The 27,683-nt window shown below is 35.0% G+C and overlaps 1 protein-coding gene across 1 annotated transcript in view; it reads left to right on the top strand.

The window, feature by feature from the left end:
• The window catches only part of LOC136024744 (uncharacterized), a 54,099-nt gene that overhangs the window by 14,232 nt on the left and 12,184 nt on the right, over positions 1-27,683 (top strand). Inside the window, exons 3-6 of the mRNA XM_065700182.1 lie at positions 4,402-4,545; positions 8,499-8,663; positions 15,848-15,970; positions 25,917-26,159. Coding sequence (XP_065556254.1) covers positions 4,402-4,545; positions 8,499-8,663; positions 15,848-15,970; positions 25,917-26,159 — 675 coding nt within the window. The remainder of the gene's footprint in view (positions 1-4,401; positions 4,546-8,498; positions 8,664-15,847; positions 15,971-25,916; positions 26,160-27,683) is intronic.

Below are 27,683 nucleotides of genomic sequence, written 5' to 3'. Positions count from 1 at the left end.
TGAAGGTAATAAGGTTATATGAGTTCCGGATTTCCGAGGGTATTAAATTCAACAAATTCCTTAATGTTAGAATTTCTCCTGGAATATCATGGGATAGCAATCTTGCTTGTTGGATAGTTATTAAGAATAAAAGACCTAAACAAAAAAAAAAAACAGTAAAAGGAAAGTTCATGTCCCTTTGTGCTCCTATGCCTATTTTAGGCAAAACAGTGCAATGTACTGTATTGTAGTAATTTTTTTGGAGGGGGGCGGGTTTTTTTAATGTGTCAAGTATAATGTGCATTATTGTACTAAATTTAATACAGGGGATGGATGGATGTGGCAGCCCCGCAAATTTATGTAATTTTTCTTGCTTCAAATTTGAATATTGCCAGTTATTATCACAGAAACATTTTTGTTACTACCTGTTGAAAATAATTGAGTTTGGTATTTATCTAAAATTTTGATTCAAGTAAGGGGAGAGGTAGATCAAAAGAAACTACGTGTATCTACGTGTGCAGCACCGAGCCGCCTGAGACCAACACAGCTGCGCATGCTCATTCTCAATCCCAATCTATTCAAAGCCTCCCATTTACAACCCTCTCAGGAAGTTTCAATTTCCCTTACGGCCTTCTCCCACCCCACTCAGGGATTCGTTTGGTCTAGATGGGTGGCTGACATGGACAAACTTTGGCAACCAGATGCACAAAACCAAATCTAAAATATATATATTATTTATGTTTGCATTGTTACTTACAGGTTATTGTTACTTGTTGCTTAATGCCGTATACAGGGGGGGGGGATCTAGAGGTTCAATCCCCCCCCAAAAAAAAATTGTCCGACAGGTAAAAACGTAACAAAAATGAGTATAAACAAATTTTTGATTTGAACCACCCTCTATTCTATATAGTGGGTAGCAAAGTAGTTATGACGAAAGTATATACAATGCCAATATTATTCAAAATTTATATTACCACTTTTATGAAAAATTTATGATTTTTCAAAATTTATGATTTACCACTCCCGCAAAAAAAAAAAATTATCTGAACATAGTACCTAGTACATATTAGTCCTTGATTAGTGACCGGACATTCTAGTAACAATTTCTAAGAAATAGTTGAGTTAAAATCAACTATGTGTAGGAAGACAACGTTCACAACAAATAGTTTCCCACTGTATACAGATCCAGAATGGCTCCAGTGGGCCACTGGGCCACTAAGTGATGGTGGTAATTCAAGGAAATTAAGACAGGAGGAATGTGTTTATCAAGATCTAGGGGGTAGATTTGTCGTTTTAAACAAAAAATGCCAAAAAATACAATTTTCAATAAAAATTCTCCAAAAAAGGGTATTTTTCGAAATGTAAGGTGGGACACAGTCCCACACCCCTTCGCCATCGACGCCACTGCCTCTAAGGACATTAGTTTACAATCATTCTAAAAAAACTCTCGATGAAGAAGACTGGTAATGTGATAAGAATGGAAACCCAAGTTTATACCTGTGTAAAAGAAAAACAACTATTGTCATCTAGCATTACCCAAAGGGGCAAATCTGTCGTCTTTTCAAAAACAAAACAAACAAGAAAGGCATTTTCAATGGAAACGCTTACAAAAAGGTATTCTTCAAATTATAAAGCCGTGACAGAGCCCCCCTCCATCTTCTCCATCGACTCCACTGTTTCTAACGACATTTAGTTAACCACCATTCTCAAGAAACTCTGATGAAAAAGAAAAAAGATGAAAAAGACTGGTAATGTTATAAGAATAGAAACGTGAGTTTATGCCTGCGTAAAAACAAGCAACTAATACCATCTAGCATTACGCAAAGCGACTTATTTGTCGTTTTGAAAAAATACCAAAAAAGGCATTTCCAATGGAAATACTCACAAAAAGATATTTTTCGAAATATAAAGGAGGACAGAGCCCTTCCCCTTCTTCATCGACGCCACTGTTTCTAAGGATATTTAGTTTAACACCATTCTCAAGAAATTATTGATGAAAAAGACTGGTAATGTGATAAGAATGGAAACCCGTATTTATGCATAGTAATGTAAAAACAAACAACTAATGCCATCTATTACTGCCCAAAGGGGCAAATTTGTCGTTTAAAAAAAAATACCAAAAAAGGCATTTTTCAAGGGAAATTCTCGCGAAAAGGTATTCTTCAAAATATAAAGGGGGGATAGAGCTTCTCCCCTTCTCCATCGACGCCACTGTTTCTAAGGACATTTAGTTTACCAACATTTGTCTGGAAACCCTCTACCATTATCAATTCGAGAGTGCCCTGATAAGGTTTAGCTTTTTAATGTATTAAAGAAAGACGTTGCGACTTAACAGTATCAGGTTGTTTCTGTTTTTCTCGTTTTATTTTGGGAACATGTAGCCGTTTGAATTATTAAAAATGTAGTCTGCATCATGGTTTTTCCTTTTCTTTGTAACAAGTAATGCGCTTAATTATGCCATAAGGGGTTTGTATTTCCGTTGATTAACAGTTTTTATTTCTTGTTGTGAATAAAAAGTTACTCTACTCCATGGAGGAGTACTTCGAACCAATCTTGTATTAAGAAAGTGATGTTTATGTAACAGAATATCATTAAAATTGTGAGTTTTTATGTTTTTCACTCTATTCCCAGGGTGTGCTTATCACAGAATGTCAAGTCTTGCTTTTTAATTGCTGCAGTCACTTTACAAAGGAAGTTGTTTTCTGCATTTACTTCCTTGTGAGATATATAGAGCGCGTCTTAGTATGTTATATTCATGCTATACATGCACACAGTTTCCAGCCTTAGACCAGGTTTTAGGGAATTCTGGGGAAGGGAGGGGGGCAAAGAAGTATATTTATAAAGTAACAATTTCAGATTTGCTTGTGAGGAGTACTTTGAGCCAATCTTGGATTAAAAGACTGATATTTGTATGTAACTATACGTTTCATTAAAATTGTGGCTTACAGTTCCATTATATGTTGATTTACCTCAGTTTTTTGTGTTTACTGCAGAATCTGGCAGTCTTGTTTTTACAGTCTCAGCAGTCATTTATAAAAAAGTAAATTATATCCTACATTCATTTCCTTTTTGGAACTAGAGAACACATTTTAGTGTTTGATCTATTCTGTAAATGCACGCAGTTTTCAGCCTTTAGTTCAGTATTAGGGGACACATTTTAGTATGACACATTTAGTATGAGAGAACATATTTTAGTGTGAGATCAATAGCATATATATATGTAATTCCTGACCTTGGCGTGGGCGTTAGAGGATTGTTATGAAGAAGGGGATGAAGAAGTTCAATTCTTGGGTGAATATTTTGTACTATTCTTGAAAGTTACCCTATAGACCAATCTTTCGGTCGAACTGGTACAAGCAAAGCGTCTTGGGCCTATTAACCGCTTTACTTTTGTAATAGTTTTTCTTTTAGTATTAATAAATTGATTGATTGAACTGGTCATCCCTTTTAAAATTTTTTAGCTTAATATACTAAGAGCTTGCGTGTTATTTAAAAATTTTACGCATTCTTCCATGATAAATTGCAATTGTTTCTTGGTCATGTATGTTCAATGTCATTTAGATCGTGCTTTAAATTTTTATGTTTTGCTTTAAATACTGCAGATGTGTGACATAAATTGCCTCCTGTGCATAATGTAGTTAACACAGTTTGGAGTTACTCCTCTTTTTACAATTTATATTAAAATAGTGACGAAGACCACACTGCCTTTCCATAACAAACAAATACAAAGTAGACACAATAGGGAAAATCTTTTCAAGACAGTGGAATCAGTTATATTTCGGCCCTATGTTCAAGGGCCGTCTTCAGCACAATACGAGAACGAGAGAGAAAATATGTATATATAAATAAACTTACATGTAGAAAATATATACATATTTTCTCTCTCGTTCTCGTATTGTGCTGAAGACGGCCCTTGGACGTAGGGCCGAAATATTCACAGAACTGATTTCCACTGTCTTGAAAAGATTTCCCCTATTGTTTCTATTTCGTATTTGTTTACAATTTATATTTTTTTATTCCTTGCATTTTTGAATTTTATTCCTATGTTTAAGGGGTTATTCTAAGCAAGCGAAAGCGTAAAGAGGATTAAGTGTTTTGTTGTATCGTTTTTTTTTTTGTTTTTTTTTTTAATAAACCCCGTATGACTACTACTACTGTATATATGTGACGAACATCTGATTATGCTGGCTACGTTTAGTACTTAATCTCTCTCAGTACTTAGCCTGCAAAGTTAGTTCCACTATGGGGCGAACTTACCTGGCTACATATTTGGCAACATCTCAATTTTTATCTTCTTTCGTTACAAAATTAGTTATGATGTAGGGGGTGAACTTTCTGAGCAGTCTATGGAATCTATAGTAATTGTTATCGTTATTATTTTTTTTACTAATTAATAACTTTAATTGTTTATTTTTGTTTTAGAAAGTAGAAGTTTTTTGCCATCAAACGCAGGCTCTTCTAACCGAAAAGAATCGCCAGTCTTCAACCGCAGATCAAACGACGTAACTCCAGTTGCATATTGCTCCACTTATGAAGATTTCAATTCACAGACTGCCCAAGATACAGGTTTGGTTTACATATTAGATTAACAAGAAAAAAAGAACCTAAAAAAAATGAAAAGAAACAAACAAGATAAAAATCCGCAGCGTTTATTATAACTTATAACTGTTTAGTAGTTGTTAAGAAGACCTAATCACGAGATCTATTCCAGTACTTAGGCTAAGACTAAGTCCGGGCGCACTAGGCCTGGGCTTCGGGAAGCACAATGCCAGAGGGTGAAATAAATCATCAATGAGTGATCTTTTTCTTAACAGAAACTGGATTCATATGATTTATTGTCAAAAAGCCAGGTGTATTCAGCCACCGCGCTGCCTATTCACAGAAAAGTGAATTCCGTGACCACTTACAAACTGTCAAATGTCTCCCAAGAATGGCAGCTGAGATTTCAGTATCACCTCTCTCTTCCATTACTTTTGGCTCATCAGTTGCGTTCTGTTCAGTGATTCCACTATCTCCGAATTATCGAGTATATCCCTAAAAATCTGTATCAGAAATGCCTAACTATCCACAAGCAACCGGTTTTTGTCTCAAGTGGATGAGGACGAAGAAATGGACAAAATGATGACACATTTGAAGAAAAAGCTCAAGATGAGACACAAGGGAGGTCAGCAGATGGCACTTTGAATACCATTACTCTCTATTAATCCAGATTTAACACTTTACAACATCAATAACAAATTAAAAGAAATGAGAGACGAAAAATGAAAGAGAGAAGGGTGGTATTAAAAATAGGAAGGACAACGCAATCATATAAAGAAATGGAGTAAAAAGAGAGAAAGATGGCGTTATAAAGAGAGAGAGGAGATGTGTGTAAAAAAGAAAAAATGATCAGAAAGAATGGTAGTTTTAAAATATAAAGGAGAAGAGGACTTTGTAAAAAAGGAAATGAAAAGAAAGACGGGTAATGCTGAAAAGAGGGAGAAGAAGGCGACTGCATGAAGAAATGAAATGAAAAGAGGGAAAAGGTTGAAAGATAAATGGGTAGTGTCACAACCATGGGGAAGAAGGCAACTGCATGTACAGAATAATCAATTGTTGAAAAATTGGAGAATATTCTTTAAGCAAAGCAGACAATGGAAGACTGTTGCTTGTTAAAACATCATAGTTCAACTTACCAGAATTAAGGGATATTGTAATGTCAGAATTATACCATTTATCCTATTCCTTTTACATTACTAATTACATTATTGAGTAATAAATGTATTAAAGAAATATAATAAAATATTATAATTTTGAGGGGGGGGGGCAAAAATTGGTCTCCAGCAACCAGAAGAACGCATTTTTTTTTTAGTGTGCAATAATTCATTTCTTTTTCTTAACAATAACTGGATTGATGTTGGACTGGAAAAGATCACTCATTGTGATTTATTGTGCCCCCTGGCATTTTGCTGCACTAAGCCCAGGCCCATCCTGGCCTGACTACTGGAATAGATCTCTCGATTAGCTGTTTTTAATGACTATTAAACAGTTATAGGTTTAGAATAAACGCTGGGGAGTTTTTAACTTCTGTTTTGACTTGTTTGTTTCTTTTCTTTCTTTAGGTTTTTTTTCTCGTTAATAGTTTATGCCTTTTGGAAAAAAAAAATAGTAAAAGACGTCAATGACTTAAAATACAAAAGAAATAGTTTATGAAAGCTGTTAAGTGCTTAATTTAATTTTGCTAAGTGTCTCGTCAAGTTCATGTCGCATTTTGCTGTTTTCTTAGTACGAGTGTACAAACAGATGAAATGGAAAAAGAAAAAGGTAAATGAATAGAATTGGAAAGATAGAGAAGAGGGTGATTGCATAAAGAAGGTACAAAATAATCAGTTGTTCGAAAATAGAAGAATAGGGCTATGTACCAAGCAGACAGTAGAAGACAATTACTACTTGAAATATTAATTATTTACCAGAATTTTGTAGTATTTATTACATTATCGAATGCATTATAACAATAATAATAATTTATTGTTACCCTCTGCATATAACACAAATGCGCTAAAGAAGAGTATAAAAAATGAAAAGAAAAACAAAAAGGGCACAGAAAAAAAAGAAGAAAAGAACACGCACAAATCTTGACTAATTTCAGACACTTTAGAACCCTTTTTTTACTAAAAATAAAATATCCTCCAATCAGCTACCAAAGGGTTCTCCTTATGATATTACGTAATTCTTATGAAGTGCTGTGGGAAGTGCAGGTACTTAAGCTGCCTGTCCCAGTAGTCCCCTATTTGGTCCCTAATTTGGTCCATCTTTCTTACTCATAAGAAATTCCCTTTCGCAGCAGCATGTTGACCTTAAATAAATCTATTAAGCTTCATTACATTCATTTATTAAAATGTCACTTTTAATTTTGAGCTGTGGTCAATTCTGGCTGTGGTCTAATACTAGCCCACAGCCAGGAATTGCTCAACCGCGTTTATTTCATATTTCATGCCACGGGTTTGACTTATTTTTGTCCGTTTTAAATAACGATCTATTGACCAGATAAACTCTAGATTTTTGTGCACATGCGCTAAAATATGGCAACATATTCTGGCTCGTTCATATATTTAATAATTTTTTTTTATAATAACCGTTAATTTCGGCTTTTTTTCAGAGGGTTTATAACAATGAAGGATAGGTATGGAATACCATCCAGAAACTAAAGACTCTAAAACTGAATTTCTTTTTAGCCCAGTTCTTAATTAGCCTTTTTGATAGATGGTTGGTTTATTTGCTAGGCCTTTTTGATAGATGCTATGTTGCTAGCCCAGTTGGAACACCAAACTTCATTTGTTTGATGGTTAGGAATCAATAAATGAATTGAAAGAATCATAAATTGTCAATAGGGATGTCAATGTCATAAAATTGTCAATAGTCACTTCTTTGTTTCTTTTCTTTTTTTAGGTTCTTTTAGGTTCTGATGGCCTTGGAATTAGCCATCAGCATTTTGAACACCTCAGTGGATTCCAACTGTGAAATAATATACGGAGTTTTTATTTTTGCCACTTGTTTGAAGCCGTCTCAAATTGCAAGAATTCGTGGTATTTGATCTCAAGACACTATATCAACAGTCATTTGCAAACCCAAATGACTTAGAAAACCTAAACCCAAATGACTTAGAAAACAGGGCCCCATGGATCTCAAGAGTTACTGAACTAATTGCTGCTGCTACTGCTACAGTAGGTAAAATTAATTTTATACGAAATAAAGAGTCAGCAAACTACTGTGACATTAAGACCACGGAGAAAAACTAAACTTGGTCAGACTGGCATCTGAAAAGATTTGCACCAATGTTTGTTCCAAAGCTTGGAAGAATAGGAAGATAAGTCTTCAAACAAAGACTAGAATATTGAAAGCTACAGTGATGATGGTTGTCAAATATTGCGCCGAAGCATGGGCGCTTTGAAAAGCGGATGAAGATTTGCTAGATGTTTTCCAGAGAAATTGCCTGTGGATTGTTCTGGGTACCCGGGTGACCGACCGTATTTCAAACAGTAGGCTGTACGAAAAATGCGTTTCAATCCTGCTTTCTACTGCTATAATGAAAGAAAAGTTGAGATGGCTTGGGTACGTTCTGCAGATGAAGAATGACACATTGTCGTAAATTGTCCTTTTTGGTCAGCCGTTTAGGGCGAAATAGAAAGCAGGTCGTCCTCGTCTAGAGTGGGAGATGTCATAAAGAAAGATTTAACGGAAATGGGAAATTTCTGGGAGGGTGTAAAGAGGGAGGGTTTGAATAGATTGGGATGGAGGAGAAGTGTGTGTAGCTCTTTTGGCCTCAGGTGGCTTGGTGCTGCGGTGAGTTGTTAGTAGTCGTTTTATTTCTTTTTTCGCTTCGGATACTCAGCTAATAAAATGAGGGTCTTTGCCTTTAGCTCCGTTCTGCTTCTAGACTTTTCTTAGTGCTTCATCTTATAGACCAGATACAATTTTTACCCTTGCCATTTCCCTTACTCTTTTATTTAGTCCCTGAATTCTTTTCTCTTCTGTTTTAGGGGCTAAAAGGAGAACACCTACCAATACTGACCCGCTTGAGGCTACTGAAATCCCTGTCATATTGCCTTGGGATGAATCTGTTGTCAGCATGTCTCCATTTGATGACGAAAGTCAAGTAAAGTCCGAATCTTCTAGCTCTGGTCTGGAAATTATTGATGATGAAGGTTTGTGATTATGAATACGGGCTTGAATGCGGAGGGGTCCCACCTCTTAAGGAGTCTCTTAGAACCCTGAGAATTTTTGGGAGGATGTGTAGCATGTAGAAGTTCGGACTCTTCTAATGCAAGATATCCTCTTTAATACTAAAAAAATATAAATAAAAAGTTTAAGAAGTAGATATTAACTATTAATATTAAATTATTAAAATAAATATTAACAAATAAATGTGACATTTTTGATACCAAATATTATGGCAACTTTTTGAATGACTTGTATCAGCAGAAGCATAGGCAGAATATTGAAAATTTCCTACATCATACTGCTAAAATAAAAATGGCTGAATTGAGTCGATTTTGTGATTAATAAAATATCAAAATTCATAAAAATAAAAGCTCAATGCGCGTGCCTACCTCCTCCCAATTATACTTAATATTTAAAAGTATTTTAATTATTACTGTTTTGATATTTTTTTTTTGCCAATTGCTCGAAATTTGAAGGCTCATCCTGATTTTATCTTCAAACGAGAGTCAAAAATTGATTATATGAGCCAAACTTCTGCAATCGATCCAAGATCGTTTTGATGTGGCAACTGTGTCGGTCTTTTGCAAATCCGCGCATTCTCCTCCTTTGCAAATTATCGAAGCTCGTTCCTGAAAGAGCAATTACCTTAGGGGCAAACAGTCAAGACACAGCCTGGTAGGACTACCTTGAGCATACACCCTGTCGGGAATACCTAAAAATGACCTCGTATGTATGCAAGATGTTTTTTTTTATTTATTTATTCTTTTCATGGGTATATTTAATTTTGCTGAAAGACTTCTTAAGTTGTTTTTTTTTTTCAAAGTTGTCTAGACTTCAAAGATTTTTAAGAAATCCATTTTTTTTCGAAAATTGGAAATGTTGTATGTATTAAAGCATAAAACAAATGTTTTAGAGAATCTAGAAGTTTTTAATTAATTTTTGCTATTTTAACCTTTATTTCTGTGTACTTACTTTTATTTCTGTTTTTTCCGACTATTGACTTTTTATTTCTGTTTTTTCTATTTTCTAATCTTTTTCTTTTTGTTTTTTTTTTTTTTTTAATTTTTGTACCTAAAAATGAGCTTCGTCTTAAATAATAATAATAATAATAATTTATTTCTTACCCACTTACAAAAGGGAAAAAGTGGAGTACAAGGAGAAAAACAAAGAACTACAAATAAGACAAAGAACACAAAAAAACAAAAACAAATAACACAAATACAAGAAAAAAAAATCCGTCGCCCCCTGAAATAGCCTCACAGGAGAGGTAATCCCTGGAAATCCCTCGCCTGAACCATTCAAGCGAAGGCACATCATATATATTAAAGCTGAAAATAAATCAGGAAATTTTCAGGACTAGCGGCATATCATCATTGTTGATGGAGTCAGGAAGATTGTAATAAAATAATAGATAAAATTAAAATGTTATACTAAAAACAGTTGCTAATACTATTTAAAGACCCGATTAGGACTTCTAGGGATCCTCAGACTATTTCTTAGGGATTTCTTAGAATTTAACAAATAAGTTTCAGTATTAATATATCCATTATTATTTTACTTTCCATTCTTATGGATTAAAAAAAGATATAAAGATTTAAAATAATGTAGTTACCTATATAAATCTTAAATTTATTTTTCCGTGGCATTTGTTGAAATTAGAAGGCCTAAAATTAGTAGCCCTTTTAGGGCTTTCTTCTCAAAAAAAAATATAAAGATTTAAAATAATATAGATACCTATATAAAAAAAGACAGATATAAGAATATTTGTACTCTAGTGAAATATAAACAGTTAAAGATTTAAAGTAGTTAAGGTTGCTTAAATGAATTTGAATGTTAGTTTTGCGTGAAACGTTGTGTTGAAATCTTCAGACGGTCTAAGATAAACACAAGCGAGGCTCGGCAAAAAAGAAAAACACACACCCCATTTTTTTTATTAGATTTACTAATGTATTAGCAATATATTAGTGTGTCTACTACTACAGCTACTACTACTGCTACTAAAGCCAAGGCTACTATTATTAATTGTACTGCTACCACTATTGCTACTGCTACTAAAGCTAAGAAGTTAAGTCTAATGAAATTAAATTAAGAACTTTGTTTAAATTAAGAATTGGAATAAGATTAATCAAATAGTTCGAGGTTACGAACTGTTAGTAAGAAGCAATGCTGCCCAATAGTAACCGAAACTCTAAGAAAGAGAGTTGTGATAACAATAGATATATCAACAGAATCAAATTTTGATGCTTATTCAAAATATGAATAAGCATCCCCTCTCTGCAATTGAATTTTCTCTAGTTTTGTCAAAATTTATACGGATCTGTCAACCCCTCCTTTTTAGCTTGGATATAGTTGAATTTTGTATACTCCCATTGTATAAATAAATTACATAAACGGGTGATTGGGAACAGCCAAACGTGTATATATACAATACTTGATAGTGCTGTGGTAAGAACACTTATATGTAGTAGCTTTGGATAGAATCTTAAATAAGATGAAGTTCTGTCCTAAAATACTTTTTTTGTCTTTTCAAATTGAACTTGATACCACTGCAACCAGGACAATTTTTATCACTCCTAATCTTTCAATATATGTGTAAAGGGAGACTTGATAGGAGTATTAAATAAGAGGAGTAGGAAATAGTTTGATTTGCCTAATTGAGGCACACTTACTCCCGTCGTTTACCCGTGCCATTTAACCAAACACTTGGAAAATTATAGGCTCTATGACTATCTACCTTAGTTTTACTGCCCTAGGAATGACGCATGGACGGATGATAGAGAGACTTATCTGTTAACAAATGAATTAACACCATTTTTATACATTCCTAATAAGGGGGTTTAATGCCAGAATTGCCACTCACTCAACTGGACTATCTGTCTTGGCTTTTTCTACAATTAGCCATGACTTGATGCCCACAACTATTCCATTTAAATTCAAAAATCAACGTAAGAACGCTTATATGTGGAACTTTGTTGGAATCTTAGATAAGACGAATTTTTGTCTTTCGAAATGGATTAAAAAGTAGGAAATATTTTATTTTTTTGCGATAATCTATGGATATGAGTGAAAACGAGGTTCGCAAAATGGATTGGGCTTTTTACATAACTATTTTACATAACTTGATCTATTTAACTCGTTTTACTCAACTCACCAACTTTTTTTCATTTATGTAACTTATAACCTTGACCAGTTTGATAGCTATATTATGTATAGCCCAATCTGCTTTTTTACCCTGTTTTTCACTTACATTCATAGATTCTCAACAACAAAAACTGATTTTCTACGTTTTAGCCCATTTTGAAAGCAAGTTTTAAAGAAATATATATATTTTATTAATCATTAAAAATATTTTATTTTATTTAATATTTTTTAATATATATATTATTATTATTATTATATATATATATTATTATTATAATATTATATATATTATATTATATATGTAATATATTTTAATTAAAATTATTAAACATTTATTTTATTTATTTAAATAAATGATGCTACTCAGCATCATGCTGAGTAGATACATAACTTGACTATATGTACATGACTATATATAAATACATATGTACATTGACTATATATATGTACATTGACTATATATAAATAAATGTATGTACAATACTATGGTATTTTTTTCCAAAGCGAGTCGGTGAAGCAAATGAATATATAATTATGCTATAATTATATTAACTATAATAACTATAATTGACTGTATGTACAATACTATGTTTTTTTTTGTTTCAAAGTGGGTCGGTGAAGCAAATAAATTTATAATTATAATAACTATAATTTACGATGTACAATACTATGGTGTTTATGTTTCAAAGTGGGTCTATGAAGCAAATAAATCTATGATTATAATAACTATAACTTACCGAGTGTACAATACTATGGTGTTTTTGTTTCAAAGTTGGTTTGGTGAAGAAAATAAATCTGTAATTATAATTATAATAACTATAATTTATGATGTCCAATATTATGGTGTTTATGTTTCAAAGTGGGTCGATGAAGCAAATAAATCTATAACTAGACCTACGTTGCCTGGGCAACGTGAAGTGTTGCGGCAACCTTTGTCCGGCTTCTCCGATAAAAGTGTTGCGAGAGCAACACTTTGGTTTTGTTTCTTCGCTATCGGTTAAATTCTGAAGTTGTCAAAACTATCAAAGCATTCAAAACGGCATATTCAAAGCAGAACACAATCAGTAATCACATGATCAAGTTCTTCAGCGTTGAAAAAACAACAGCAAAAGAATATCGGAAGAAGGGACTAAATTGAGTTTGCAGCCAGTTGAACTTTATCCTTTTCAATCGTAGACATCGTGACCGATGGAAACTTGGAACATTATCTTATATAATCTAGTTGGTATTATAAAGCTATTCGTGACTTTTCAGGATCAAATACCATAGATGTGCACCAATTTGCACAAATTTTTAGCCTCTGATGAACCTCCTCTAGCAACCGATTCTTACTTACAAGTCCCTCTCCCGTGATATACATCCAAGTTCACCGGAAACAAATAATGGGTACACCAACTAGCAAAAGCTGCAAACCCCTTGTCGCTGAAGTCATTGTAGCCTAACAGCCGATTATTACTTACAACTCCCCTACATGTCTTACAATCGGGAACCAAGTTGTTCTTACCATCAATTACACCAGAAACAGATAATAGGTACACCAATCAGCAAAGTTGCAAACCCCTCATTGCCAAAGATGATTATAAGCTAATAATCGACTGTTGCTTGGAAGTCCCCTACATATCTCACAATTGGTATCGGCCTATTTTTGGTTCAAGTGTGTACCTTACCACTGAAGTTGTCAACCCCTTGAAACTTTCAAACTGGTATATGTCATGAAGGAATTTTTTTAACAGAAAATGGCTCATCAAGGTCTATCGATTGTCATTGAAAAAAAATTCTATCTGTCTTAGTTCAAAAGTTGACTTTTTTGCCGGAGGCCAACTTTCTAACACCACCACTTAGAAAGGAGCAAAGGATAAGCTCTAATTTCTTTAGCAATGAGAGAACTTTTAAAGTTTAAGAGGTATATCTGATACCATTTCTCTATTGCAATCCCAAGTAGAAAAAAAAAGAATGGTAAAGTTAGCTGAAATCACGAACAGAAATGGCTAGAAACAATAGATGGCAGCACTTTCGGACCCGTGGGAAAATCGCACTTTTTTGTTTCTGTAAATTTTTCTATTTATCACTCAAAGAAGATATATTGGCTGTGGGGCCGGGGAACTACCGCATATATTTAACACTTATAGATTTTAGTCCATCTTCAATTTGAAACTGGTGCCTGCCTGCTTGCCTGCTAGAACGGAGCTTTCCACTCGAAAGCAGAAACATGGTTTGATGAAACGAAAGCTTGGCTGCACAACTTCAGATACTCCTCTCTGACATAGGCTATATAACTCCACTTCACTTCGCACACTATAGGCTCTGGCTCGAGGACAAGCAAAAACCATCCTTTTTGGCCCCAGGCAAGAGTTCTACGGAGCTTTCCAAAATGTAATGTCATATTCATCAATCCGGCCTGAGGTCCACACTTTCCGTAAAAACCGCACAGGTTAGACCCTTACCAGTTTCCAGGAATAAGCTGAGATCGGCGGCATAGGAAAAAAAAAAAAAAAACCGGGACAAAACCAAAGTGTTGCTCTCGCAACACAATTATAATAACTATAACTTACCGTATGTACAATACTATGGTGTTTTTGTTTCGAAGTGGGCTTGGTGAAAAAAATAAATCTGTAATTATAATTATAATAACTATAATTAACTGTATATTATGTTTTTTGTTTCAAAGTGGGTCGATAAAGTAAATAAATCTGATAGTGAAGTGTAAATCAAGAGCTATTGCTATAAATGAATAAAGAGCTAATGGCTATAATTAAATTGCTATAAGAAAATATAAGTATATATAATAATTATATAAATTTTAAACAATTTTATATACGAATTTAATACTATTTTATAATTTAATATAATTTTTTTTTATGAATTATACTTTAGCATACATAAATGTATAATAATTAAATTGCTATAGGTAAATAAAGAGCTAATAGTGAGTATTAACAATTGACAACAAAACTCTTAAAAAACGGAAATACGGAACTAAAACACAAATGGCAATGTAGACAAAAAATAATCACTTTGCATGCTGATACATAAGTAATATTTAGAATAAAAACTTGCTTATTGAAAAGTACTTACTTTAATAAATTCAATTGAAGATTTAAATACCCTTCTTCTGTCGCCTATATTAGCACAATATTCACCGCCTGCACCTTCGTGAAATTAAACCGCATTTAAAGTCAATAATTAGTTGACATTTAGTTATATTGACATTGTCATTGAATTTAATTGTGACATTGTATTTATTTGTGACATTGTATTTAATTGATATTTAGTACTACTCCAGACTACATTTACTCATACCCGAAACTTGGGACATCACAACAAATTTTGATAGTCAGTAGTTCCGCACAGGTGGATCAATACTCTTGAAAATTATTGAGACTACCGACGCACAAATACTACCCTTTGCCTGAAATATGTTTCTACGTTTTTCTGATTAACGTTCGTGTCATGTACAAGTTTTATCGCTTTCAACAAATTAGATCACAGTTTAATTTAACAATACTTTACATTTAGTTTAGTGACTACTCCAGACTGCACAAAAATTTTTCTGATTTGCGATGCAATACCGCAAGTACTGGTATCGATATCGTGATATCGATACCATGTAGTATCGATAATATTGGTAATTGATCGTTAGATCGATACTTCTGAAAATCATTGACACTATTGATGCACAAATATTACCCTTCGCCTGAAACATGTTTTTACGTTTGTCAAAAACCGTCTTGTCATTTAGCAATGTCACCAAGAAAATTCGTTGCATTCGCTTCCGGAATGCGACCACCTCCAAGGTATGATCAATACCCTAATTTGCTCGGGGGCTTGGACTTTTCCACGGGTGCAGAATCTGTACGGGCAGCATTTGATTAAGGTGTTTTTTTTTGTATCCTTGTAAGGGTGGTAAAAACTGACATTGTCCATGAGTCGAAAAACCTACTTGCGCGTTTTCTCGGGGGAGGGGGTGTCATTGTCTTCCTTGCGTACACTCATGGCAGATGTATATTAATGGATCCATTGTTTACAGTCATGGAGGATAGTGGGACTATGCCAAACATTAAATCATTAAAACTCTCAATAATCAACCATGATGGAAACATTGATGGAGGTGTTGTTACGGTTGGAAATTATATGGAACTAAAGAACAAAGGTATGGTAATTTTTTTGCTGTCTTATTTGCGTTTAAAACATTCTTGTTAGCACAGGGTTTCGACTAAGCCTACGAGTTGTAAATTGTGTAACAAACACAAATGAATGGATAAACCTTGGGAAATTATTTCAAATTGAGAAGTTGAATTGAAGTTTTTTAATTTTACCTCGCTCAGTGCAAGGGGCTCTGAGGTTCATTAGGGTCCTCTGGGGTAGTTCTGTTAATGGTGTAAAATAGAATTTGACATCACTACGATGCTCTGGGATAGTCTTGTAAAAGGTATAACTTTATTATTATCATGTAATTCTCATGTTATTGTAAGTGTCATGTTATTATTCTTATGTTCTATGTTATGGATTTTTTCAACTTATAATGCCATCTAAGAGTGTGTTAATTATCCTAAGTTTTGACATACTGGAATAACAGTCTCCTAGCCTGATAAAATAGTGGTTTGGCCTTGAAAATAAGCTGTTTTCCTTTCCTATTGCTGTTGACCTAAAGTTTTAAATTGAAAATATTGAGGATTTTTAGAAATTACAAGAGAATCGTTCGAAATTCTTTGTATCAGAATAAAATTTTTAACGATTGTTTTATATGGGTTCACTCCTTACTTTACAACAGTTTGTTACGACGAACTGTTTCACACAAACGCCTTGCATTTGGAATCTTGTTTTCATCTTAACTTCATGCAAAAAGCTTCATTAGCTACTAAAAACAAGGTCGTAAACATATATCATGAATATACTTCAGTTGATTATATTTCAGGTTTATAGGTGCTTAATTATTCAAAATAAGGCCTTCGACATATATCACGAATGATGGTACTACCTTTCATACTATAAATACAGATTTAAGTGGGAGCATTGTTTAGCCAAAACATGGGTATATACCAATTCTAAGAAAAACTTTAGGTAGAAGTTGATAGGCACTTCAGTATTTTTTTAAACCTGGTCTATAGGTTTGTGTTTTGAACCGCAATGCTGTTTTTAATGCTGCAAGTGCCATAAAAATTGGAATTTATCCAAAATGTTGGTGCGTCTCAGCTTTGTCAAAAATTTTGTCGAACCGTCGATTTACTTATAAGCTTTTCTTTAATTTTCTTTAAGATAATAATAGTTATGATTTATTTCTCCCCACTATACAATTTAAGAAGTGGAATATCAAACAAAAAGCGAAAGAAAACAAATACGAAGTGAAAATAAATTAAGCTGAAATCGCTGAAAATTTGTCGCGCTATGTCGACTACCCGGATAAATGAGCAATTAACACTCCGTGTTGCGTCAGAATATGAACCTCATGATTCCGGCTAGGCTATTTTCATTGTTTCTAGCTATTTATTTTGTTTGTTTGTTGTTTATTTTTTGTTGGTTTTTATAGTCGTTCGGTTGGAATAAAAATTGTTCAAATGAATTGAATGAGCACATCTTTAAGCGTGAGGCCTTTTGTTCTCACAAGACAACTTAAAAAGGCTGAACTTTCGTTAAGAAGTAATGATGCCAAGGTTATTTTAAAAAAAGAATGGATTTTTTAACCAAAACTTTTATTGAATCGCTTCGAAAGTATCCTAACTCATTATATTTGGGGAGGAATTGCATTGCTGCCAGAAAAAAACATTCCTACAATCTATGACTTATGAATGGTTTGCAGGATGGATCTAAGCGATAAGAAATATATTTGCACAATTAGAGTGTATCCATCTAAACAAATGAAAAAAGAGGTGTTTAGAGGCTGCTAAGCCTCTAACAGAGTTCAAAGTGTCAACATCTAAATTGGATATTGCATGGACATTATTAATTCAGTAAGTTTTATGCGAAGAAACTCAAAATTTCGCAATAGGGATTATAGTGACGCATAATCTCTACTATACTTATTGACCTACATAAAGGATTCTATTGCATTATAAGCTTAATGAAGCGCTAAAGGCGATTTTATTTTTTTTGGGCCTTGCTTATTTAAGCCCAGACCTAAGGAGTGAGAAATGTCAATATTTATTTGTCCTGGTTGTGGTCGATCTTGTGGCAAGGGGATTACCCTGCAATGCACAAAATGTCTCGAGATGTTTCACCCACAGTGTGCAGGCATTTCCCCAATTGAGCGTAAAGAAAAACCGAAATGGATTTGCTTAATCTGTTCAAATAACGATGAAGTACATGAATCTTGCATCTCTAACAATAATCCCTGTATATCCCCGATAATCAGCAGTCAAAAATCCATTCCCGCTAATACTAATTCTGTAGCTGAAAATTCATGCAGTCGAAGCGTGGACCTGTCAATCCAGTCTATTTCGAGACCAAATAAACATTCCATTGAGATAATTGCAAGTGACAATATATCTGACGTCACAAGCCAGCCAGTCAATGCATGCGAGTTTGATAAGACTTTTGTGTCAGAGACAGGAATTTCGCATGTCGTAGTAAATTCGATATTATTCTTCGCTCTTGATTCGTTGAAAGCAGGAATAAGTGTTGATGAAATATCTAACGCAATGGCAGGATTCTATCGTTTAGAGGAGTTGAATGTAGCAAAAACGCTGCTCGCATGTCTGTGTCGTAAAGCTGGTAGATTGCAAGAAAGGAGAGGAAAAACAGCTGAAAAGACTACTGCCTCGGACATAATGCGTGTTATCATAGAACTTGATTCGAAACAGTTCATATGGCCTGTAATCGTCCCACGGAGCTTTAATGAATGTCCAGTATTAAAGCCTGACATCAGCGTCCGGCTTGATAAACTTGTTTATGACTATTCCCGAAAGCTTGAAAAAACACTTTCTTCTATTGAGCGTATCGAATCTAATTTAGAGAAAAAAATAACGCCTGGCAATGATCTTGATCTCAATACCCCCACTGTGCCCCACCATGAATGGCCGCCTCTCCCACTAAAGACTGTCCCATTAGAGACCATAGTGATAAAAAACCCACCCACTCTCCTACTGAAGGATCCTGTCTGCCGCAAGAAAGAATTTGATAAGACAGGGTGTGCAAATATTCGTTATGTTAAAGCGACTAAGGATAGTGTTGTGGCATCGGTACCATGTCAAGATGTATCGAAGCTCAGTTGTGATCTAAAGGTTAATATTTCTGAAAGCATAATAACTTCCAAGCCTCAGCGATTTTTTTGGAATTATCAGGAGTGTGGACATTGCTTTTGATGTTAGTGGCTACGCATTGGACTTTCCGGGTATAATCGAGTTTAATCGGCTAGGAAAATCGCAAACTGTAAGAGTTATTTTTCAAACAGAAGAATACCTGCATTTTTACATCAAACATGGCATCAAATTCGGTTATGAGATTTTCCGAGTGGAACGTGATCGTATTCAGCCTAGGCGTTGTTTTAAATGTCAAAGTTTTAACCATGTTCAAAACCAGTGTAAATCTGAATGTTTCAAATGTGCCCGATGTAGCGGTAATCACATTTCGACTAAAGACTCCCCATGTCAAGCGCCAGTTAAATGCGCCAGTTGTGGCTCGAATGATCATCCAGTTTACAGCTTTAGGTGTCCGATTTTAAAGAAATTTTGTAAATGAATGTATTACTTTGTATTACGTCCTTTAATTCAAATGGTGTGTTAGGGAAATTACCTGTACTTCATAGTTTTTTGAATGAAAAATCATCGTTATTATGTCTTCAGGAACACCACCTCCTTGATCATTCGTTGAATCTGCTTTCTAGTCTGTCTACTGAGCATGACATTTTTGCTGTTCCCGCTACACCGACTGGTGGACGTCCCTCCGGTGGTTTAGCTACTATTATACCCAAGTCTCTTAATGCAGCTATTCTAGCAATTGATACAAATTTTTTAGCTTGTAGTTTTTCAAACGTAGTTTTAATTAATTGTTATTTTCCGACTGATTACCATGATGATATTTCTTTCGATGCGTTTACTCAATGCTGTTTTAATCTTAGTCGTTTTGTCTCTAGTTTACAGTCAAATTTGCGTACTTATATTTTAGGTGATTTTAACTGTGATCCAAATATAGCAAATGAAAGGGGTACAATTTTATCTTCTTGTCTTCCTAATTTTTCTGTTTTACCGAAGTCCCAGGATTTTACTTATATTCATTGGAGTGGTAGTACAACTAATATTGATCATGTTTTTTCTTCTAACCCAAGTGATCCTTTGCCTGTGGATACTGTAATCGAAGATTTCCCCGTTAGTGACCACATGCCGCTTCAGTTCCTTATACCCCCTTTGGCTTCTCGTCCTTCCCCAGTTCGTTTTTCTGGTAATAAGCTTCCTAAATTTTTTGATCGGGTTGATTGGAATCCAAATTTTAGACCTCTTTACCAAGAAAGAGTTGGGACTTTAATTGATAAAGTCTATATCCCTGATAGTTTGGATTCAATGGATAGTAATCCCTCTTTGACTATTAATTGTCTTTATTTTGAATTAATCCATTGCTTAAAGTATGGTGCTGCGGCAGTTTTTCCTACTAATAGGATAAGATTGGGCGCGCAAAAACCTTTTTGGAGCCTCAATCCTTTTTTGGTAAATTCTAATAAGGCGGCTAAACAAGCGTATTGGGAATGGCGGGCCCTCGGTAAGCCAAGAGACTCGCATCCAGTTTTTTTGCTAATGAAAAAGAGAAAGGCTGAATTCCAAGCAGAGCTCCGTCGTCATAATAACCTGGTCATAGAAGAAGCTTCTTCAAACATTGATAACGACAAGGACAAGAATCTCCTTTGGAATGTTCTCCGAGGCAATAAGCGGATTAACATGCCTGATACTAATTCCACACCATCGCTAAAAGAGTGGGAAAATTATTTTTCTAAGTTGTCGACTTCGTACGATTCTAACAGTGTTGTGTTGCAATTAGATGGAAGGTTGAAGAATTTTTCAACTGATTACAGGATTTCTGAGGATATGTTACGTGGAGCAATCAAAACGTTAAAGGCGCAGTCGGCTAAGGATCATGATGGCTTATTTGCTAATCACCTCAAACTTGCTCCTTCTTCTTTTCTTGTTACTCTGCTGGCATTTTTCAACCTTTTACTTACTACTGGTTTAGTACCATCGTCATTCTATATTGGCATAGTTACGCCTATTCCTAAGAGCGTGAAAAAAGACTTGTCATCTTGTAGTTCCTGGAGGCCAATTACTAGGGGTTCTATGATTGGGAAAGTGTTTGAGTTGTGTTTGAAGGATCTTCTTGAAATTCTTGACACTGGTTCTAATCAAGTTGGTTTCAAGAGAGGTTTGGGATGTGACCATGCCCATGCATCTTTCAGCAAAGTTATTGAAGAAGCGAGAATCTCTGGTCAACCGCTATACGCCCTCTTGATTGATATCAAAGGGGCCTTTGATAACATTTCTCATGCATCCGCTCTGCTCACTTTAATCCATGCTGGATTGCCCCTAGCTGTCATACGAGTCCTTCGCTCTTGGTATTCTGGTTTAAAGATCCGTATCTGTCCGAGTTCGTCTTCATCTCAGTCCAAATTAATTCAAGTGGGTAGAGGAATTAGACAAGGAGGAATTATTTCTCCTTATATATTCAATTCTTGTTTAGCTACTGCCCTTAATTCTCTTTCCTGCTCGTTTGTTTCATTATCTCGAAATCTGTCTTACATTGCATATGCTGATGACATTATCCTTCTAAGCCGGTCCAAGTCTAGTCTTGTTTCTAATTTTAATATTTTAATTAATTGTTTAAAAGGTTTGGGCCTTTCTATCAGTTTTGAAAAATGTCAATTTTTTGTTGTAAATTGTTTAGAGGATAATGCCAGGGCGACTCTCGATTGCGGCAATGGTGTTATTTTTCAGTCGTCGCCAATAGTCACCTATTTGGGATTACCTTATGCTGCTTCGAAAAGAGATTTCAAACCAGTCCTGGTTCAGCATGTTCAGATGAAACTACGCAAGGCATTTGGTCTTTTAATTCGTTTTCGGGGTCTTTACCGTCGGGACGTCCTTGGTCGTATGTATAGCGCTGTTGCTCTGCCTCACGTATTGTTCCCCGCCCATTAAAGTTGCCTATTTTAAATTTTGTAAATTTTTACTTGGTTTCCCCCTTTCTTTTAGTATCACTGAGATTGTTTTAAGGCGGCAAGTTGCTTACAATACATACATAATTTTATTATCACACGAATCATTTAATGAACCACATTGGACACGGACCACAAGGACCAAACAAGACATAAGTAGTCGTGGGCTGTCCAGGATTGTAATTTGAGCCAATTACTGAAAGTTTTATTCCCCTAGATGTACAGCTTTATTTGAAAAATCAAAGGAAATCAGTCCGTCAAGCAATTATCTACTCAAAGTACTTAAGGGAATACGATGCTTTAAAATTATTCTATGAACCTCAGCGTCGACTGACCGTCCCAAAGACAAAGGACTAACTAGCGAATTTTCCCTAGGTATTAGCCACCATCGAGAACTAGTGAGTATCTGTGGGTCTTCTATAAAATTTGATTAAAAACACAATGATATTTGACGTCCCCTGTGTCGGCAAGGTTTATAATCAAAGCGGATAGCACAACAGGAAACTCCCAAAGCTGCCAAATGGCCTAAATAATATTTTCTTTTACCTGATTTTTAGCTTTTCCCTACCAGGCAGGGTTGAAAATTTTTACGCTCTGCCCTTTTCTGAACTTTAAAACAAAATTACTGCTCTTTTTAATCAAAAAACTAAAATTTACACTTTCTAATGATATTATTTTCATTAAAAGTAAGCATTTTTGTCTCCAGTAAAAAGCGACAGAAGTTCACTGATTTTCTAAGATTTCTAAGGTGTTCGCTTTTAGTTTTCTGTTGTTTATGTGTATCTCTTATTCGAGCTCTACGAGTTATGGCCAGACCGCCCAATCAGTTCTAGATAGTTTGGCCACACAATCTAAAGAAATTTATAAGAGACGAGATAGGGTGATCCTTTAAGGTATTAAAATTCCTTTAAAAAAAGTTTAAGGTCAGGGTCTAAGGCACTGCCAAGATATCTACCCCTTGTTGTGATGTACTTAACGGAGTTAAAAAAAAATCTGTCTTGAATGTCGTTTTTTTTTTGAAATTATGCTTAGGCTGATTCTCAACGGGCCGACAAATTGACCACCGACTGTGTTTGACTGTATTTTGGTGGGACATAAGTAGCTGCGCACGCCCCTACATCCCAATTCGTTCAAAGATGTCCTCTTTACACTCTCCCAGGAAGAGCCCAATTCCCCTAAATCTTTCCTTACGACATTCTCCCACCCTAACCGAGGACGGGCCTGCTTTCTGTTTAGACCTAGACTGTTAGTCGAAAAAGACAATCTTTGTCAATATCTCATCCTTCATCCGTAGAACGTGCCCTAGCCCTCTCAAACTCTCTCAGTACTAGCCCTAGAAAGTGGGATTGAGCCCTAGCCCTAGCCCTCTCTCAGCCCTAGAAAGTGGGATTGAACGACAGTTTTCGTACAGTCAATCAGTCGGGTACCTAAAACAATCCATAGGCAATTTCTCTGCAAAAAATCTAGCAAATTTTCCTTTGCTTTTCGGAGCGCCCATGTTTCAGAGCAATATTTGACCACTGTCATCAGTGAAGCTTCAAATATTCTAATCTTGGTTCGCAGACTTATCTTCCTGTTCTTCCAACCTTTTTTTAACTTTGAAAAAAAACCTGGGACTTGGTATGTAGGTTTAATGATGGAAACGGCTTTTTGTTGAACGAAAGAAACTGACTATATGTCACTAAACAAGGAAAACTGAGGTTGACTGAACTAATGTAAACCCAATCTGTAGCAGATATGAATCACAAAGATCTCGCTAACATTTATTTTGTGATGATTTCATTATTAAAATATACTAGAAAATAATAAAAAAAATCCTCCAGTTGTTTTTTTTTTTTGCTTATCTGAATTGCAGTAAATTTTGAATAAATAGAAATTGAATATTGCTCGGGGCATGAGAATTTTCAAAATTATTCAAGTGTTATGCGACCCAAATTGGTTGGGAATCAACGTTTTAGAGTAAGTTACAGACTATTTTTCTTTAGCAAAAATAAAGCAAGTCTGAAGTTTATAAATGAAAATTAAGAGTTGCTACGAAAAAGGGAGAGGGCTTTCCTGTAATTACATGGTGAAAAGTGTGCTTCAGTTTCATTGGTTTATGTCTGTGACGTGTTTTTGTAAAGCAAAACTTTATTTTTTAATTTGTTGAGCGATAAATAACTCCATCCTTTTTAGATTCTGATTGGCTCTTCAGTGTGAGTTTCGTTGTTCTTTTGATTGCTAATTTCTAGTGCTTCCTTTAGTGAATTTCTCAATTCATTTTGTGACAGATAAAACCACATATTTAGCTCGTGACTGGTTCTTTGTTTGAGATCAAGCAGGTCACCATTCGATATATCCTTTAGGAAAAAACAAATGCGTGATTGAAATTATTGTATGACCGCGTGGTAACTTGTCCTGCATATATAGTGTGCAATGAAACTTGTTGAGTTACATTTTCTTTAATTGTTGGCTTGTATTGTATGTTGTTGTGACATGTTTATGTCACAATATGTTTATGTTTGTATTGTGACATTTTTCCTGTCTCAACCAGACACATAGGAATTGATCCTCAAACGATGGTAGAAACGAGTTGCCGAATCTTTGGAAAACATGGAGAATTATAATAAACATCATCTATATTGTGATAGATTGGGGTACGATGAAAATAATTCTCCGGGGAGCTTTTGTAGCAAAACGAGGGGCCCAGGGTGTCAACTCTTGGAAATTTACAGGGGCTGGAGAAATGGTTTTTTTGGTTTTTTATGTTGAAAATACGAAAAGATATTTCTCAAAATCTAAGGATAGGGAGTATGTTAGATTTTTCAATTTTGTTTTACAAGAATATGAATAAAAACATAAAATCTATAAAACCAAAAAATTCAAAACTGAAGAGGCGATTGCCCTCCCCCTCCCCCTGTCCCCTTTAAAGAATAGGCTATATCGAAAAAAAGTATACTCACTATAATTTCAAATATAGTTTTCGTTCAATATCACCTCTTTGTGGAATTTCCCAGTGGGTAGGTCCTCGGACAGTTCTGAGCAAAATCTTCATCCCCTATCATTCCCTCTGCTGCATTCAGGTATAGTGGTTTCTAGTCTGGTTTCATCTCTTTGTGGGAGCTCTCCTGGAAAGGGAGAGGGTTCTCAGATAGTTCTCAGTAAGATGCTTATCCTTTACCCTCCAATAAAGTGCTTATCATTCACCCTCCTGGTTTCAAGCATATTTTCAAGGGGTCTCGTTCAGTTGTATCTCTTTGTGGGAGCTCTCCGTGAAGGGGAGGGGGTTCTCAGTAAAGTGCTTATCCCCATATCATTCCCTCTCCTGGTTTCAGGTATAGTTTCCAAGGGTCTCGTTTAGTTGTATTTAGGGCTCTCAGACAGTTCTCAGTAAAGTGCTTATCCCCATATCATTCCCCCTCCTGGTTTCAAGTATAGTTTCAAGGGGTCTCGTTCAGTTTTATCTCTTTGTGGGAGCTCTCAGTGAAGGGGAGGGGGCTCTCAGACAGTTTTTAGTAAAGTGCTTATCCCCATGTCATTCCCTCTCCTGGTTTCAGGTATAGTTTCCAGGGGTCTCGTTTAGTTTATCTCTTTTTGGTAGCTCTCAGTGAAGGGGAGGGGGTTCTCAGACAGTTCTTAGTAAAATGCTTATCCCCATATCATTCCCTCTCTTGGTTTGAAGCATTGTTTCAAGGGTCTCGTTCAGTTGTATCTCTTTGCGGAAGCTCTCAGTGAAGAGGAGGGGGTTCTCAGACAGTTCTTACTAAAATGTTTATCCCCTTAAATTGCAGCCTTTCCTCGTTTTAAGTTTGGTTTCAAGGGGTTTTGTTCAGTTTTATCTCTTTATGGGAGCTCTCGGTGAAAGGGAGGGGGTGCTCAGACAGTTCTTAGTAAAGTGCTTATCCCCTTGTCATTCCCTTTCTTGGTTTAAGGTTAAGTGGGTACTTTTTTTCTTATTTGTACCTATTTCCTTTGTCTCTTATAGTTCAAGAGAAGTTTGAAACTCCTGACAATGTTTATATTTATATGACGGATGGAGTAAAACCGTTAATGATGATTGGTGACGAATTTGGGTTCTCAGTTTTGAAGTCCGGTGATTCTGTGTGTGTCTCAGAATTTCAGTGTTTTGACATCTCAACCAGTTTGCATCAACTAGTATCAATTGTGGACACGTACCCTGCTGCTGATTCAATATCAGGTGATGTGAAGGATCCTACAACGTCGTCACGTGAGCTTTTTATATGATTTTTTAAATACTAGGAAAATTAAAATATTGTTGTCTGTTGGGCCTATCTTTTGTCTGTTAAAAGCTAAAAACCAACATTTTTTAAGACTTACTTTTGGCTGTGTCAAAATTTAAAGTTCTTAGGCGCGTATCCCTCTTTTTCCGTGTTGCCACGTTGAACCGTAAAAGTAAGTAAGTTAGCAAATTGGTCAAATTTGACAGCGCTTTTCCTCTGCAAAAATTAGGGGTAAAAATCAGTGTAACTAAAACTTTCATTAGTGCCTTTGCAATTAGCTTGGGGATTTGCATGGGTTAGGCTAGATAACATTGGCTGTTTTTTTTTTGTTTTTTAGAAGAAAAATGTCCTTCCTTCTCAAACAGTCCCAGACAGAAGAAAAGAATCATAAAGTCCAGTCGAATTTACTGCAAATGAAGTACGGTTAGCTCAACTACCCGAACTTGTTCGGGTAGTTAACTCAACTACCCGATGAGTATGGAAACATGATTGATGAGGAATCTGTGTTACCTTAGTGTGGATTGATCTTTTTTAACCTGAAGGAAAATTGTCAAAAGATTAAGGAGCTACATCGCCACCGTCTTGCTATAGGGTTGTACTCAAATTTGTTTACATAATTTTGTGACATAATGCCCAAACCGTTTGCTAAGCGATTCTATTATGGAGAGTCGGTAGGGCAATATAGATCAAGCGGATCAAAGTGTGATTTTCTAAACCTGGCCTTGCTGTGCTGTCCAAGCAAGGGATATTTTACAAACTATAATTATGAAACAAAGTCATAATATTATAGTTATAATATATAGCCATAATATATAAGTATGAAAGTCATAAAGTTATGAATTATGAAATAAAGTCATATAATAATTTAAGCTATTTGAATTAGTAGAAATGGAAAATATTTGTGCCACTTGCAGTGCAGTGAATGCTAAATTTTTATTGCATTGAACAAGAGATAAAAGAACCACCTTTGCTAAGAAGAAATGAAAGGCTTATTTGTGCGCATTTTTGAAGTTAATAACTTTTTAATTAATACTTATTAAATTTATTAATCTTTATCGAAAGATTACATTTTTCGTATTAAATTTATTAATCTTTAATTAGTTGAATAGTTTATTTAACTATTTTCTTTTAATTATAATTAATTTAAAGTTTTTTTCGTTTTTTGAATATTTTTTGATCTGCAGACAACATAGAATTAATTTTTCATGATTTATAATATCGATAAAACGGAAAAATCCGACTTTTACTACCTTAAGAACTTACTTTTAGAAAATTTAAAAACGGTTTTATTTTAGTACAGCTGTTTCAAAATCGTCAAAGATCTCAGGTCCATGTTTCAAAGTTTCTTTTCTAACAATCTGTAAAACCTCGATGATTTTCGGCAGAAAGTTTGTAGGTTGATCTCAGCGTGAGAGCCATCCACTGATTTTCTGCCGAAAATAATTTCAGAATCTGCTTTTTTCAGGGAGATTGGGAATTTGTAAGATCTCCTTAAAAATCAGTTGAAATGG

Source organism: Artemia franciscana, chromosome 3 (assembly GCF_032884065.1).
Source record: "Artemia franciscana chromosome 3, ASM3288406v1, whole genome shotgun sequence".
Taxonomy (NCBI): Eukaryota; Metazoa; Arthropoda; class Branchiopoda; order Anostraca; family Artemiidae; genus Artemia; species Artemia franciscana.
The sequence above is the reverse complement of the archived record's forward strand: the minus strand, read 5'-3'. Positions and strand labels throughout refer to the sequence as shown.